Below are 18,926 nucleotides of genomic sequence, written 5' to 3' on the forward strand. Positions count from 1 at the left end.
ACTGATATTTTTTATCCAAACGTCGTATCGGAATGTTGTATACGCGGAATTCTTTATGAGTTATTTATTTGTTGAACCGTTGGATTCAATTCGCTAATCCAAACATTACACAAAAAAAAGAGTTCAAATGGTGATCGCTTCGCGTCTCTCTCTTTCCTTTAGCTTGTGTTTGTGAGTGGTAAATGAAAAGGAATGAAAAGTATGGCATCAATCTAAATAAATTTTTAGCAACTAGTCAATCAATTCTGTACGATTCTAATAAGTTATGAACAGCGAAGATAGACAGCGGAAAGATTAAGTTTACTTTAAGCTGAAACGTTTTTTTTTTTATTTATATTTTTATTCTGTGTGTGATTGCTATGCCAATGCCATACACTTCATATTGGACTGAAGAATTTAGAATTGACGCTTGATGTTGCAAATTGTAAAAACGGTTATTCTATCCAGCATAGATCCTGAGAACCAGTTTTGAATTTTTTGTGAAGTCTTGAAACCTGTAGGAGGAAAACTACAGACGAACGGTAAGAAAAATAGTCCAGTGAGCCTTTTGAAGCAGCTGTAAAAGTTGTCGTAAACAATATTTTGATTTTACGCAACAACTTCAGGCGGTGTGGTTCGGAGTTATGCTTCTTAAGTATGGTTTCCACTCAACAAAAAGTTCTCCGTGAGAGAGCCGTGAGAGAGCGAGCTTTCAAATACACAAACCAAAAATTGAAAAAATTCAATTTTGTCTCTCACACACGGAGTACTTTTGGTGATTGGAAAGCAACCATAGGAAAGACATCAAAATCAATGTTTCGATCGGAGAGAAAATTGACTACGTCTGGTAGTCAGTTGAAAAGCGCCATTTCTCATCTGGCCATGGCGACAGTGGTACTTGATACAATACTCTAAGAATACTATACCCATTTGCTCACGAACAAGTCTAGCGAATCATAGTCGAAATGAAACTAGACTTGCTAACTGTATATTCAACATTGTTCTCAATCTCCATTTTCCACATCCAAGATGCTAGTTTCTGATGTGTTAAATATAGCAATCAGCTTTAGAAGCTGGTACGTACGGACGCTTGACTCTCATGTTTTTCAAACAAGATTGACCAAGAACAATAAGCTTTACAGCGTTGCTACATCTGTTTAAACCTTCATATATACCACTTCAATCAGTTCAGTATTCACGTTACATATCGAGAAAATAGGACAGTCATTTTATCGCTGATTTAGCAAGAAAATTTTCGTGACTTTAAACAGTAGTTGGCTGAGCTCAAAAATAGGTATAGAAAAACCGATTGGATTGTGTATGCTACTAGAACGTGTAAGCCAAGTCCTCAGTCATTATTATACACATCAAGTTTACTAAATACGCTTCCATCGATACATTTTGTTTTGAAAATCAATATTGATGTCAAAATATGTATTGTGATAAGCGCAGCTTCAGGTGTATGCACGTACTATTTATCGGTGAACTTTCCATACAACAACGTATAGTTTTTGATAAGAGTCGAATCGTATATAATGCAAAGTCAATAAAATGGAAAAATATTGTTGATATTACATCAAAAAACACCTATGTGTGTTCCATAAAGTGAACAGTTTTTTTTTTGGTTGGTTCGAATTAGTTTTTGATGTTTTTACCAGACTGATAACAGAGTTTGAGTTTGACCTGAATAATGTTCCTTTTATCTGTGCTTTTACAAACAATTGCCGATAACGTACACTTATATATTTCAGACATTTTCGTAGAAAAAGGTAGAAGAAGAGATTTAACGACAAACAAAAATCACAAATCCTTACACTGAAGATTACACACATTAGTCATGACAAAATTGTATCCATAATAAGTAGGTCGTAGCAAGTGCAAAATTTGAATATTTTGATTAATTTATTGGAAATATTTTGCGGCTGAAGATATATTCTCTACCTCTACCCACTGAAACTCGTTGCAATAGAAACCTCAATTTAATGTTTCGGTTCGGTCGATACAAATCGTCAAAATTAACAAACATAAAATGTTCATAAAATTGTTGCAAAATTGTGCTAATAAAGCAATCAATAAGTCATTTGAACTGCAGCCCACATTCGGGCGCGGTAATGAAGTGGAATAGAAGACAATCCAGATGAAACGGACAACTTTTATCTGTTGTAATTGAGCGATGTAGTTAACGACTGAAAGCAACGCTGAAATTATCTAGTTTATGCTAAATAATCGTGAAACTAAGTAACTTTGGAAAAAAGGGGATTTTTGGCCAGGGCCGTGCTGGCTACCAAAAGGTGCTCCTGTGAAATTTAGGAGAAGGCGCTTACAGTGACGAAAGACGACAATATAGCAGATTCAGTCGCCTCATATGGCCAGTTCGGGCCTGTTTTGGCTAGACATTCTTTCAATCGAAATTTCACTATGAATCCAGCGCATTTTTCGCTAAATAACAGAAAACATGATTTACATTTTTGGAATCATTTGGTGGAAAATGTTGTGAAGTCATTTAAGAATGTCTTAGCCAAACATAAGTCACTAAGTCTTACGATTTTTTAACGATTTCTTCAGGTGATGAAAGTTTCAAGAAATAACTGGGTCCTGGATATAGGGAAAATTACAGAAATTCTTGAGATTCTCGAAATCCTTGAAAAATCTCGAGATTCTGGAAAATTCTCGAAAAAAAAAATAAAGCAAAAGTAAATGGAACCACTACGGATTTCTTCACTATACTATGCCTACAGTGTCGACAATTTTTTTCAAGTTGAAACTAGGCCCCACCTCTTGGGTGGGTCAGGTCCCTTGACTGGCTTTTTTTTCTATAATTCCAGCCTTAGTTTTCTAACCATTTTTAAATGAGGTGGTGTTTTTGAGATCACAAATTTAAAGTCACATGAAAAGGTGATGTCTCTTTTATTCAGAAAACAGCAGTCATCACATGCTTCATTTTACTCATATTTATTTAATTTCCTGAAGAAACAAAAAGAGCTATGAGTTGAAGGTCCAGCGAGCGATGTCTTACTCCTAATATGAGTCTCCTATATAGTCTACTAAAAGCGCTGAACAGGTGGCGCATTTCTTGCCTACCTCTTTAAAAAAAAACTCATGTGAATTGCGGCCCTCGCTTCACTCTGGCAAAATTCACACTCGTGCAAACACTTTAGGATAGAGATGTGCGGGCCGACCTATTTTCAAAACCCAACCCAACCCGGCCCGCTCCAATTTTTGAGACCCGAGCCCGACCCGACCCGAGAATTTCTTAGCAAGACCCGGCCCGGCCCAACTCGGCCCGTATTTTTTAAATAAGCGAAAAAAACCTAAAATTGTTATAGTTATAGTTCAATATGTTTTTCGAGGTCTTGGTAGTGTAAGGCAACCAGATTTATAGTTGGATATTTGTCTCTACTCAAAATTTTCGAACTATCGTCAATAGGCTCGAGAAAAGCAACCAGACTCGCAACAAGGGCATCGCTCACGTGCTGGATCATGTACAATCGTTCGGTTTTAATCAATATCGCCTTAAGTGCCCACTCCACTCAACAAAAAGTACTCCGTGAGAGAGCAAACTGTCAAATAAACAAAGAAAAAATTGAAAAAATTCAATTTTGTCTCTCACACGGAGCACTTTTTTGGTAAGAGGAAACTAAGACTTAACTTCGTCAGACTCTTTCTGATACGACTCTAAGACAAACAGCAAGCTATTGAAACGAGTTGGTACTTCTTGTTTAAGGGTTGTTGACTACTTGGAGTTCAGATGTGACTTTTTGAAATATGTAACCACTTCCTTCACTCCTTCGATGGTAACGTCGATTTGTGGACAATCATGTTTTAGATTAAACAATCTTTTTGGATGGTATGGATTACCAGTGTCAGCACGTTTTCCAGTGTCAGCACGTTTTTCAACTTTTTCTGGATCGAGTACGGGTTTTACGCTGAAGGTCCACTCTAATACCAAGTTGATGTTGTGACAGTGGCACGGTTCATGATTAAGGAATACACCCTTGATGCTCGCCTCTCCATCAGTCACGACATTTGATTGTGCCATGATGTTGTCGATTTGACTTTCGTCGAAATATTGTTTCAAAATCTTCAAACAGTCTTCTCTGATATTTACTGTTTTTTGTTCGTGAAATGGCTCCATGCCAAGTAATTTTTTTTTGTAGAATCCAGTCCGAATCAATGAAATGGGCAGATAGTGCCAAACAGCTTTGTGAATGGTGCTTTTCAGTCCACATTTAACTCATTACATTACGGCTTTTTGTTCTCAAAAATATTCCAAACGCTTAAATGTAAGTGTAGCCTGAGCGTTCTGCTTTTTTTTTCTAAAAGTCCGAACATACTCGGGCCAACCCGAATCTTTGTTTTTGAAACCCGAACCCGCCCGAGCCCGACTAATTTTTGAAACCCGGACCCAAGCCCGGTCGGGCCGGGCCGGGCCGGGTCGGGTAGGTGAATTTCGGGCGGCCCGCACATCTCTACTTTAGGAACGAAAAAATTTCTTTTAAGAACGCGATTTCACGCAAAAATTGTCGCATATAGTCCAATAAAGTCCAATGTTCGAATTTAACCACATGAATTACGATACTGGTCGAAAACACTTAATATTTTCAAATCTGCGATTTTCGAAGCCTCTGAGAATTACACGAGTTATCGTGTTATCAAGCAAGCAAGATTGTTCTAGACTTCTAGATTGTTCGACCAGAAATCCAGATTCACTTACTCGTCGAACAATTTTTTTTTCTGGAAATCCGTTGCAAAAATGTCGCGGTAACAAGTTGTGTTTACAATTATACTCCAACCTCACTACTCCAATATTATCCATCTACGAACTTAAAATCGGGTAAAAATTACTTAAGTGATCACGATAACAAGGAAAAGCGTCTGAGTATAATTTGGCGTATTTCCTGCCTACCTCTTGAAAAAATATAACTCGTGTGAATTACGGCCCTCGCTTCGCTCTGGCCACAAAGTTCACACTCGTTCAAACATTTTAGGAACGAAAAAATTCTTTTAAGAATACGGATTTCACGCAAAAATTGTCGTATATCCCAGATTACTAGTCCAATTAAATTCCAATGTTCGAGTTTAACCACATGAATTACGCTACTGGTCGAAATTGATTTTTGAAGCCTCTGAGAATTACTCGAGCTATCGGTTTCTCAAGCAAGCAAAAACTCTTTTGGGGAAGTACTTCTTAATTGTTAGACCAGAAATCCAGAAATTCACTACTCGTCAAATAAGAAATTTTTCTGGAAATCCGTTGCAAAAATGTCGTGGTAAACAAGTTATGTTTACAATTACTCCAAACTCACTACTCCAATATCATTATCTGTCAATTAAAACAAAAAATTTGAAAATCGGGTAAAAATTACTCAAGTTATCGCGCGGTAACAAGAGAAAGCGTCTGTGTAGAATTTCTCCCATCTCGTTGTTCGAACATTATCCATCTGCAAACTCAGCCTCAAGATTTTCAATCTTTGTCGATTAAGACAAAATCTTTGAAAATCGGATAAGAATTATGGAAGTTGTCGCGGTAACAAGTAAAAAAATCTCTTGAGAATTACTCCCATCTCATTACTCCAATATTGCCCATCTACGAACTTAACCTCATGATTTTCATTCTCTGTCGATTAAAACCAAAATTTTGCAAATCGGTAAAGAATTACTCGAGCTATCGAGTCCACAAGGAAAAGCGTCTGTGTAGAATTTCTCCCATCTTGTTGTTCTAACATTCTCCATCTGCAAACTCAACCTCAAGAATTTCAATCTTCGTCGAATAACACAAAAAATTTGAAAATCTGATAAGAATTAGGGAAGTTATCGCGGTAACAAGGAATAAAATTCTCTTGAGAATTACTCCCATCTCATTATCCCAATATTGCCCATCTACGAACTTAACCTCATGATTTTCATTCTCCGTCGATTAAAACCAAAATTTTGCAAATCGGTAAAGAATTACTCGAGTTATCGAGGGAACAAGTGTACGGACGTTTTCTGTATTTAACGTTTTTTGCCAATGTAGAACATTTTCAAAATATCATAGTGAACTTAGCGTTACGGACATTTAAGGGTATTTTCTTTCATAAGACCCTGACTTTCAGTCAAGGGAATAAAGAAACCCGATTAGAAACAAAGTAAAATAAAAACTTTTATGCAAGGTCTTCTAAAATAAACTCGTACACTCCAATCGCACCGACCTTATCAGCTCTATACTAAAATATATATATCAAAGCGAAAGAACTAATAATTTTACAATATCACAGCGCGCGGTTCCAACATAACATTTAATGTGTATAACACACAGTCGTCGGTCTAAAGTTGAAAATGAGGTGAATGTGGCGATATTGTATAGTTCCGTTACCCATATTCCATTTTTAGTACCTTCAATTCATAACATGAAATTTTACAAGTCCATAATCATATCATACCGCCATTATTACCCAATAAACTGTGAAGCGATAACGCTACAAAATTGACACTGAACGGCAAAACGTAATCTTTAATTAAGATATTGAATTTTCCAATTTTTAATTTGATGCTCAACGTCGTTCATTTTATAGGGAAATACTGTTATCGAAAAGAGATCGCAGAAGAAAAAAAGTGATTTTGATTTTTAATAGTCGTTTACCTGAATAACACCATGCTGGCCATACGACTGGAGCTTCTGTGTCAATTTCCCTCATGGTTTTCTCGGCCATACAGAGAGCAAATCGGTTTTATTACAATATTTTGCAGTTGTAACAGAAAATTATTAATTTTTTTTTATATTTTTTATCTCACTTTTAAGTAATTGAATTTTTGTAATTGTGTCACATATGCATGGTTAGTCATAAAAATTTTGTTTTTTTATTTATTTTTATTTTATCAATTTTCCTTTTATATTGTTGGATAAAATATGAATTTATTTGTTTACGCTACAAAAACGGCATAACGCAAAATTTGTTCGCTGACAAAAAGTGTCGTTACGTGCACATTAAATGCAATGCACATTTTTTTTTTGTTCAACAAAATTTAGGCACGTAGTGAATATTCGTTCGCTATTTTAAAACGGACAGCGTACAAAATAAACTTATAGGTTGTTCTACAGCAGAACGATGAGTCCGACTGTTAAAGTAACTAATAAATGAAATGCACCATCCAGTATCACAGATCATAGGTTACAGTTCACGAATTGATTACGTAAGTTCACAAACGTTTTTCTCGCTTTCGAACAGTTTATTTATTCTGATATGCGCAATGCGTTTAATATTTTCATAAATTTTTTTTTATTATTTTTCGTTTTAAATATAACTCGGAAAAGTCACACAAGAATTTTAAACGGAAAAAATGTTTTTCGAACGAAAAAAAAAATTAATATTCCTTGACGGTGTATATACAGTTTGACAATCTAATATGTTGAGCATATATATTGAATGATAGATAATTCAAATATATTTTCTTTTCTACGCGAGAAGGTTACACATTTGAAAGATCGTAAAAATTAGCACATGACTTTCGGCCAAAGTTGAAAATTCATCTTTCAACAATTCAAAATACACCGAACACCGAAAATTTCGTTTGAAACGTTTTCAAAAAAAAAAAAAACAGCACAAAATCATAAAATAATAATTATTTTCGTTCACGACCTTTTGTTGGCACGTCGTTGATCTTATGTGTTCATTTTATATACATAAGTCATAAGTGTGAATCACAAAAACAAATATTGAACAGAACAGAGAAAAAAATGTATAATAATATCACATGTGTACGTAACAGCATGTATTGTACATACGACCGAGTAAATTTTAGTATATTCTTTACACTACTTACTTACACTACATCAGAAAAGTGTTGCTTCTTTTTCTGTGTATACTAGTTTGTGTAGTGTATATACAATTCGTTTTCTACAGGCTGTATGGGTCTTATCACCGGATATCATTTACACACATGAATATAGTGTACCCTTCAATGAGGCAATAGCATAAACTTCACTGATACAATTTCGTAAGATGTAACTTTCTTGAATTCACCGAAAAACCTCTCCCATATCAAACTTGAAGAATGCGAGTTTCGAAAATAGCACTGACCACTTAAGGGTTAAAGAGGTCACACCATATTAAATATGAACGACGCACAAAAATTATCTTCGTTTCAAACATATACAACAACAAAAACAACAAAAATGTTTATTAAATGAACCAAGTCATTTACGGTCAACTGCGGTTACACTTTTTCTCATATTATATTCCGATGGTCGACTCAAACGTATCAAACAACAACCGAAAAAAAAACCAAACTGTACATTAGGTCTATAATGTCAAAACATTTATTAAGATAAGTACAATCTATCTATTGAACGCAGCGAAATTTTAAGTACAAGACGCATATCCATTAAAGCTACTAAACAGACTAAATCAAACAATAAAATAATACTGGGGTCTACCTTGCCCACCTTCCTACATTGAAACCCACACAAACATAATCGAAAATAACAACACACTGATGGCATTGCCGCGATATTATCGTTCACCTGTAAAATGATACTCTTTTCTTGTGCATATAGTCGATTCTCATTGAATGATGTGTACGGACACAGTCGGTTGCACACTTTCATGATTTTTACTAGTGTTGAATAAGTCACACAAACTCACTTACACATTCTTGTGTTGATCGAGTGCAATGCAAGTTTAGTTGAGGATCGCAATGAATGGGTTTCTTTGGATTGTCGTGTCCAAGATGGCAATTTTTGCCTGTAATTGTTCTAAAAGCTTCCTTTAATACACACTTGAGAAAAGTTCTGATTTTTCTTTTAAGTATTTGTCATTGGACTAAAGACTGAATTTAGAGATTCACAAACATATCTAACTCAAGGACAGATAAACAAAATAATTGTTGAGATGTGCGGTGTGAATTATCTTATTTTCTCTCTTAAATATGTCATGAGAAAATCGCGCTTTGTTGACGCCTGGACGACTGACATTGCTAGTCAGAAAAGTGCAGCACTTTCTCTCACATGGGGAGAAAATAGAACTTTTCTCACTTGAACTGTCACTTTGTTTATGTTTTCAAAAATGATATGGTGAATTTATGTCTTTTGTTTAGTTGATAAAAGTGGTAAGTCACACCGCTCTCATAAAAAAGCTTTCTGTTCACCTCTGAGAAATAATAAATTCCGACTCGAGCAAATTGCTGCCCTCGCTTCGCTTTCTTATGAATTTCTTATTTTCTTCCCTCGGTAAACAAATAACTAATTCTAAGAAGAACAATTTAGTACCACAAATTTAGAGTTTCACAGTTCTCTATTAAGTGAATTTGATTCCAACACATATTTCGGTAATAGGTTGCTGCGTTGATTTCATAACAAAAATGCTTTGCGAGTCAATTTTAAAATCTTGTTTCTGTACGACATTATACGTTCTGAGAGTTCTGACGATCACTGATCACTGTCACGAGCAGTTCAAACGGGTCAAGTTATTTTTATAGGTCAATATAACTGATACACTCGAGTCGATCGTCACTTTTCAGTTTTTTTTCTTCTTTTTGAAGTGGCAAGTATACTTATATAAAACAACTAGAACGCATTTCTCTACACAGAGTGTATGAAGAAAGTATAATTTGCTTGGTGTTATCGCTCATATACAAATTGATGTCAAAGGAATTTTGCTTTTGAATTTTCAGTTAATACAATGGGTTACAGAGTTTGAACACATCGGTATGTCTAAAAAATACTTTTTTGTAGAGTTTCCATAAAATAGAGGATTGTATCATGAGACGAGTCATTAAAAGGAACTGGAACATGCACATAAATTGATTGCAGAAAAGAAACGAACTGATCGCAAGAGAAAGAGGAATTGATCGAAAAGAAAAATGAATTTGATCTTAGGAGAAGTATGTGTTCCCAGGACCGTAGGAACTGCTGGTCAATCTTTCAATTTTGATCATTTTGTACAAGAAAAATTTGGTCTCCGACCAAATTTGCTTTTTCCTGCGATCAATTCTTGTTTTTCTGCGATCAATTATCAGTTTAAATACTTCGAATAAAAAAGTAAAACCAAAATGTTTGACTATGTCATCTGTTATCGTTAACGACGACGAAAATAAGTGATGAGTTTAACCAATCTGTTCTTTATATCGAAATGTAAGCTACAACTAAATGAAATCATAGATTTTATGTCAATCTGCTGAAAATATTTAGATCAACTGTTACATACTTAATATGCTCGATAATTATCCTATTCCGGTAGCGTATGACTTTTATTATCAGGTCTATTACTTTCATCGATCAAAGTATTTTTAATTGGTTGATTTCAAATTTTGTACTTCAATTTTTTTAAACATGCATTTTACAATATGAAGGACCATCTTACCCAGAATTTGTCATTATTTTTGTTGTTGTTATCAATAACAGACGCCTAACAGGTTATACTTTTGAAATGTTTACAGTTTAAGCAATTTCGTTACTGCATCAGTATGACAGCATGATTTTTCAATATTCTAAACTCTTCTCTTTTTCTATTCTACTGTCGCTTCGCGTTTTTAAGCAAGGTGTCGTCGTTTTGACATCATGGTGTCGAAAAGCCGACATATTGCAACGACATCTTGCTTAAAATAGAGAAGCAAATAGAAAAAGAGAAAAGTTTAAAATATGGAAAACTCAAACCATAATAATTTCCATAATGTTTTCAAAAAAATTTTGAATTTTAAATTTCTTGAAGGCAAAGATCTTCCGAAATTTGGAAAAACCATTTTCGAGGAGAAAAGCCCTATTGGATTTGGAACGATCTAATTCAAAGAAATAATTTGTCACAGAAGTATCAAAACTACGGAACTGCGACGGTTCAAAATGCCTCCTATTTTAGCAATTTAGGGGGCTTGACTTGAGGATGATTTTGGAGATTCTTGTTTGGTTTCGGAAATGTTTTAAATAATGCTTCAAACATGGCGTTTGCAATTGTGAGAGAACTTCAAAATGTAATTACAATATCACGGTGGGGTTGAACAAAACTTAAATAAAGTCGCGACACCACCTCTGATTTTTTTTTATATTTTTATTAAGGGACTCGAGTACTATAAGGAGCCACATTCAGTTCGCAAAATTTTCCAGCCGTTTCGGAGAACCGGCACTCATGGCCGTGCGGGGCCGACGAGTCAATTTGAATACAGATTGTTATCGCAACCGATAGAGGGACTAATTCTAAGTTAATTCGTGTTGAAATGGCTTCCTTCGACCACTTGACCACGTAGCCACAGCCAGGTAAAGTCGAAATTTCGACATTTTTAAATGGTGATATGTCCAAGATGAAGAGAGTTTGAAACTCTTCGAATGGCGGTATTGGTAGAGGATTCCATGCTCTATTGAACGCCAAGAATGGATTTTACAAAATTTGTCTGAATTGTACACTATTTGAAAATGTTTATTTCCACCATCCTCGGCGAAACTTGGACTCATCTGTAATACACATGTTGGTACTGTCTGCAACAAAACAATAATGCCTGATCAGCCTGCAGTCTAAGCTTTACAACGATACCACACTCGCCATACCAGCCTCACAACAAGTATCTGTTACGACATTTTGTTTGCAGCAAGGTCACTCTACGACGAAATTTCCAATTTATCATCTATCTTCAAGTGCCCGTCCTTTTAGAATGAGTGGAATTGTTATGCATTCTTCATAAATAAGTGGTTTAAGTTATTTTCAGCAATTCTTACATTAACTACGTGTATCTGGAGTCGGTTAAAGCTGATTTCCACATATTTTTGGGGTAAATTTCCTCTAACGGCTAGCGAAATCAGCTTTAACCGACTCCAGGTACACGTAATTTATGTAAGAATTGCTGCAAATAACTTATACCTCTTATTTATGAAGAATGCATAACAATTCCACTCATTCTAAAGGAACGGGCACTTGAAGATAGATGATAAATTGGAAATTTCGTCGTAGAGTGACCTTGCTGCAAACAAAATGTTGTAACAGCCACTTGTTGTCAGGCTGGTATGGCGAGTGTGGTATCGTTGTAAAGCTTAGACTGCAGGCTGATCAGGCATTATTGTTTTGTTGCAGACAGGGTCAATATGTGTATTACAGATGAGTCCAAGTTTCGCCGAGGATGGTGAAAATAAATTTTTTCAAATATTGTACAATTCAGACAAATTTTGTAAAATCCATTCTCGGCGTTCAATAGAGCATGGAATCCTCTACCAATATCGCCATTCAAAGAATTTCAAACTTTCTTCGTCTTGGACATATCAGCATTCAAAGATGTCGAATTTTCGACTTTAGCTGGCTGTAGCTACGTGGTCAAGTGGTCGAAGGAAGCCATTTCAACACGAATTAACTTAGAATTAGTCCCTCTATCGGTTGCGATAACAATCTGTATTCAAATTGACTCGTCGGCCCCGCACGGCCATGAGTGCCGGTTCTCCGAAACGGCTGGAAAATTTTGCGAACTGAATGTGGCTCCTTATAGTACTCGAGTCCCTTAATAAAAATATTAAAAAAAATCAGAGGTGGTGTCGCGACTTTATTTAAGTTTTGTTCAACCCCACCGTGATATGTAAAGGAGAATAGGAAGACCTCTGCGCCACAGGCGAAATTTTTATGAGTTGTCTTATCAGCAATTATTTTAGCTCCATTTTATGAGTTTTGGGATGAATTTTAAAATTTTAGGATTTTAAAGAGTTTTAGGAGCCCTGAAATTATTAGTGAAATTTTAACCAAAAGTGTATTTTCTGTTGATTTCTCAAAATGGAAAGATTCATATGAAGCAATCCTTGATCTGCCCGTGGTACTTCATACCAAAATTCGTTCAAAATCTAACAGATTTTTCTGCTAGCATCTTGGGCTCTTGTGAATTCGTTCCACAAGTAAATGAGATAAAATTCGATGAACGTTGCTGAAGGAAAAGTTTAATAGATTTTAAGCTAACTATTTCATAACGAAACTTGGTTCATCAGACAGTACATATAATTCGCCCTATTGAAAATCTGTCGTTCTGATGGCAGTGGAATAAGCGACTTTTTGGTTGGGAACGGTGTTCACAATAATATAAGCAAATTGATAAAGCTAAAAATTCAACTTTTTCTAACCGAATGACAAAACAATATATTTCTGCACCTGAACTGGAAAACTTTACTTCAGTCTGCAAAAGGTCACTCGAAATATCCGGTAAATATCCGAATAATCGAAATTTCGATTATCTCAGATAGAATAATGTTCACACGCAACTTTCAGTGGTAAACGATTCATAAAATTAATCGAATAGCAGCTTTTCTTTGATCAAATAAAAATAAATAGAAAATCAGACACAAAAATAATATAAAATTCAATACACACTTCATTGAGTACATTTTTTGCTCGTATAGCTACTTTAATTCGTGTAAACTGAAGGAACAGAAGAGGAAAAAAATGTGACGCCACATTGTGTATAACGGATCAAAATGTGATTTCATATAAACTCTGATTTTTAATTAATCGAAAATTTGTTTAAGTCTGCTTCTTTGACCTGAAGCACACAAGCAATAAACCAGCAGCAACCAACCATCAGCACAACATTGAATTGAAAAAAAAAATAAAGAAAAATATATAAAACGAAGACGTAAAATGTTTCTTTCTTCATCAATATTCTATCGATGGACACCGCGAAGATTGGAATTTTTCTGATCGAAGAGATCGATTTGGTTGGTCGATTTCACAGGTTAAGTTGCATTACTGTTGTTACCTTAAAGACGGCGCGGTATGAAGGCATTGTTTGTGTGAATAAAAACTATTTTTTTCAGGTTAAATGGTACATAAAGAATATTGTTATGTCGGATGAATATGCGCGGCGGACAGGTATTTTGAAAAAAAAAAATAAGAAACACAAGAAGAAATAGCAGATGTATTGCTATCGGCAGATAAGACATGCTTGTTTGACAATTTTCTTGTTGTTGTATAAAAAAACATAAAATTGATTATAGTGATGCAGCAAGAAAAGTAAAGTGTTATACAATAAATGGTAGCTAGTCATCATCACTCACAGTCTCTTTTATCGCGGCTATGTCATCTGTTGTCGACGAAAAATAATTATCAGATGTGTGCTCTGGTCAATCGCTCACTTATAAAATAGAACATCGAATGTTCAAACTAATGAAGTAAAAGATTTTGGTTTGATCGATTTATAATTTGTAAGTAAAAAGACTTAATAAAATCGATAATATACGATGGTGGCCCTCAAGTGCGATTTTTTTTTAAAGGTTACAAAAAAATGGTATTCTTATGAGTAAATGAGGCTTAGGAGACACAAAAAAACCTTACAGCGATATCTGAGCTTCTCCTTCTCCATAGAATGTTTTTAAATTGCAAACTTTTCCGAATTTAGAAGGTGGTCGTGGTCATCAATAAACTAAAACTTTTTTCAAAAAGGTACCCAAAAAAAGTGTATTGCAGTGACGGTACCTCAGAGGACTCAGAAAAAACACAGACTGTCCGCGAGTCAGGAAGTTTGGTGAACGAATTATACATTTCAACAATGAATGGCTAGACTTTTTTGAGTGAAAATCGGTAGAGTGTTCGATAGTACCACTGTCGCCATGGGTTGATGAGAAATTGTTTTTTTGAACTGCATCAGATCGAAATAGTGGTCGAATGATTTATCATTAAAATAATTAAATATTTTGAAATTATAGTAAAGCCGAGCGAAGCGAGGTGCCCTCTACTAGTACTACTTATAATTTATCAGTTAAAGTTCTGTCGCTATTTCAAACATAATTTACTCCGATGCATATAATCTTGTTGCACCGCAATCAAAACGATTCATAAGGAAGTACTTGGTGAAGTTGTCCCAGCTTGTGCAGATACGAGTTCCCTCTATCGCTCTCTGATTTTGTATGAATAATGATTTGGGTCTATAACCGAACCGATTTGAATAAATAGTTTAGTTAAGCTCGTAGAACAAAAGAACTAGCGTCTACAAAATGGATGGACAAATTACTTAAACATTCTTCATACGTTATCAACATTGCCAAATTGTTAAAAAAAAATAACAAAATTATGCAAATTTGTTCGTTCAACGAATGAAAAAAATAATAATTTGATTTTAGATTCGCTAAAACACAACGGCAGTAAAGTGAATGAATTTTTTTTTCTATAATTCGAACATTCATTCCATCGGCGTGTATTTGATTGTGTATCGAATATAGACAAAATATTTATAAAAACAAAGTTTAACATTCTTCAAAAGGTATGTGAGGAATAATACACTCTGGTTTCAATAGGTATAAGATGTTAATTTTCTGATAATTAATTGCTATTAAAATTTCCTGCTATGTTGAACTAGCAGTAACCTAGCAGTAATTTAAAATTTTGATGTATAACAACGGACGATTTAAAGCTGTGTACGCGATTCGGTATTGGTAACATTTTGTTTTGCTTATAAAGTCAATAAAAATAATAAGCAAATCATGCAGTACATTAGATGGTTGGAGTTAACTTGTTATGGACTGACTACACAAATCCGTATGTATCGTTAGTACACTCAATTTTATGTATATGGGATGGTATTTCGATTCAGATTGATAAAAACTAAACTCGTCACGACCAAGCAGGTGAAACTTCCATTTGTTATAAATGAATTCTATTTTTTTTGTGTGGAGATATCTTTTAATAGTTTTGTACTCGGCTACTGAAAATTTTTGTTATTATCATATTTAGACGAGAAATTAGTTTACGTGCTATTTATCGATTCAATTAATCTTTCAAGCTCAACCTTTCATTATAATTACTCTTTGAGAGGTTGGGATTTTATGAAATTCTGGTCGGTACAAAGCCAAAGAATTTTTAATTTCTTTTTTGTTGGGATTGGCAATACCGATTTTACCGATCGGAGGTAAATGATATTTGAAATCTAATGAAAAGTTTATGGAGCTTCGACAGACAATCTACTCAAAATTATCGTTTTTGATTTATGCTGAAGTTGCAATCATTTTCGCTTAGCAATTAGTATTTTTGATGTTATTGTGTCCACTAATTTTCCTATAGTTCTCTCTCCAAATTTTGAAATTTTCAATAAGAAATGTTTGCTTCACTTTTTTAGGACCTCTATCTCATGTTTTACCGACATAAATGTCTGAAATTGACAGTTAACTTGGTGTAAGTAAGTAGCAATAAAGTAAAAGTAAATGATTTGTAGATTTGTTGTTTCACAACCTACGATTTACCGTAGATTCATGAGTGATTCACCAGAGATTCATCGTTGATTCACCAGAGATTCGTCGTTGATTCACCAGAGATTCATCGCTGATTCACCAGAGATTCATCGCTGATTCAACAGAGATTCATCGTTGATTCACCAGAGATTCATCGCTGATTCACCAGAGATTCATCGCTGATTCAACAGAGATTCATCGCTGATTCAACAGAGATTCATCGCTGATTCACCAAAGATTCATCGCTGATTCATCAGAGATTCATCGCTGATTCACCAGAGATTCATCGCTGATTCACCAGAGATTCATCGTTGATTCACCATAGATTCATCGTTGATTCACCATAGATTCATCGTTGATTCACCAGAGATTCATCGTTGATTCACCAGATATTCATCGTTGATTCACCAGAGATTCATCGCTGATTCACCAGAGATTCATCGTTGATTTACCATAGATTCATCGTTGATTCACCAGAGATTCATCGTTGATTCACCAGAGATTCATTGGTGATTCATCAGAGATTCTTCGCTGATTCACCATAGATTCATTGGGGGTTCATCAGAGATTCATAGGTAATTCATCAGAGATTCATGGGTTATACATGAGAGAAGAAGCAGCAGAAGTAAGATGCGTTGTTTCGGCATCGGAATAGCAACGGTATAAGGTCGTTCCAATGCACCTTTTATGAGACAACTGAAGTAAGATTCTTTCAATTCAATTTTTTTTTCTCAGAGCAACAAGCATCCACTTTTAAAAAAGTCTTGTTGCAAACATTTTGTTGTTGAATCAACGCTACAAAAATATTAATTCATCCAACGTCCAGTATTTTTCTAAGAACCAACTAAGTCAAACGAACAGCAAATTAAAAGTTAATAAAATTAATGTTGCAATGAGCAAACTTGACGGGAATAGTGAAAATTGCATACCACCTTAGACCATATAATATACTACCTATGATATAGCGCACATGTACCGAATTAATCAATTCATTAAAGTGGCTGGTGTCATTTCTCATATAAAGGTAAAACAACCGGTAGTCAATTTTTATAGAGAAGCGTAGCTATTAATGTAATAAAATGTTAACTTATTTTGCGGTAAACTGAGCACAGTGTGAATCATTTCGAAGAATTTTTATTTTTCTGCAAGAGTGTAAAGTGAAGGGTTGGCAGAATTGTTTTAGAGACGAGAAGATTTTTCTTTGTCTATGTTTTGATTTGAATAACTGAATTTAGCGGAGGCGACAAAAATCTTGAAAGGTGATTCCGCCTACGTTAGGACGTTAGGATTTGTACACGAAGGAAACCCCACGTTTTCTATCCTCTACACTTTTTACGTATTACTTACTAAGAGCTTTCTCCTGGACACCTTTTTGGAACCCATGACATTTTAATTTGTTAATTTTAAAATGATCAGGTCTAATCAAGCCTCTGAAAAAACAGGGTTAGTCAAGCACGAAGACGGGTGGGATCAAATTTATTAAACGCACTCATAACATACTATGCAAAAAGGCAACTTAGCCAAGGTTCTGAACGAACAAGTTAAGGCATTTCTGAGTTGATTTCGACTCAACTAGGCTCAAGTCTAGTTCAACTTAACAAAAAAAATGTTTTCTTTAAGTTGACTGTAGCGCCAACTAGGTTTGGAAAATTTTATATGACGATTTCAACTTAAAAAAAAAATTGTTTTCAAGTTGACTTTTCAAACAATATGCATGTCTGAATTGTCAAGATTTGTGTTTCACCCGCCTTCGTAAGTGTCTTAACCTGTTCTTTCAGAGCCTTGCTCTTTACAGCGTTTAACAAATTGATGGCTTTTGTGGGTGTCTTAACGTGTTCTTACAGAGCCTTGAGTCTAATGTCACCGCGGAGAACATAATGATTTTAAACACGGATTCAAAGTCGCCGACTGTATTACACTCTTAGCACCCTGTACATTTACCTCTTTCTCTCATTCTTAATACTTAATATATAATTTATTATTGAATTAACGTTGACTGTAGTTTTCAACGCATTTCTATTTTCATATTTATACCTCACTTTAGTATTATTTGAATCAAAAAAATATTTTTTTTTTCTTCTTTTTCGGTTTTAATAGAGTGAATTGACCTTTTCTATTAGGTCAACCAACTGATATATTATGAGATTATGGCCAAGATTGAATATACATTTTTTTCTATTTCTATCTTTTGTGGTTAAATGACTCGATTCATGAAATCGGCGAGCTGAAACAAATCGATATCGATGATTATGAAATTTAAGACTTTGGGAAACTTCTGAAGGAATTCGTTTTTAGTGTGTAATAAAATGCGGTTTTCTTCAATGTAATGTAAACTGGAAAAATGCTTGCGTTACATTGCGGCACATTGTGATTGCGGTAGTATGAAGCCTATTTTCCTACGATTGCAACTATTTCTTGGACCAAAAGTTCAAATCAAATTATCCGAATAAATTAATTTAATTAAAATTTCTTGAAATCGATAGTCAATGACGCGAACGATACGCGAGGCGACGTGGTTAAATCACTGTGCATTTTTGTCTTAAAATTGTTTGTCTTTCCAACCAAAATTCTGAACATTTTGAAAAATGAACAAAACGAAAATCAATGGAATTTTCAACGTATAAGGTCACAACACCGTATTACACGTTAATGGTATTTAATGCTTTGATTCTTTTTTATTATTTTACAATGTTAAACAACTGTTGTTCGATGATCATATAACAAAAATGAATGAACAAAAAAAAAGCCATCGATTTTTATATATAGGATCTACTTATATTTCTTCTCAATC

The 18,926-nt window shown here is 34.7% G+C and overlaps 1 protein-coding gene across 2 annotated transcripts in view; it reads right to left on the minus strand.

The window, feature by feature from the left end:
* Positions 1–18,926, minus strand: part of LOC119085373 (transcription factor mef2A) — a 59,844-nt gene that overhangs the window by 38,677 nt on the left and 2,241 nt on the right. Inside the window, exon 1 of one of the 2 annotated variants that reach the window (XM_037195755.1) lies at positions 6,602–8,366. The exons of the other annotated variant lie outside the window; for it this stretch is intronic. Coding sequence (XP_037051650.1) covers positions 6,602–6,671 — 70 coding nt within the window. The 5' untranslated portion in view covers positions 6,672–8,366. Of the gene's footprint in view, positions 1–6,601; positions 8,367–18,926 lie in introns of those variants that run through there. 2 annotated transcript variants of the gene reach the window in all.

This window comes from Bradysia coprophila, unplaced genomic scaffold, assembly GCF_014529535.1.
Source record: "Bradysia coprophila strain Holo2 unplaced genomic scaffold, BU_Bcop_v1 contig_94, whole genome shotgun sequence".
In the NCBI taxonomy this organism is placed as follows: domain Eukaryota; kingdom Metazoa; phylum Arthropoda; class Insecta; order Diptera; family Sciaridae; genus Bradysia; species Bradysia coprophila.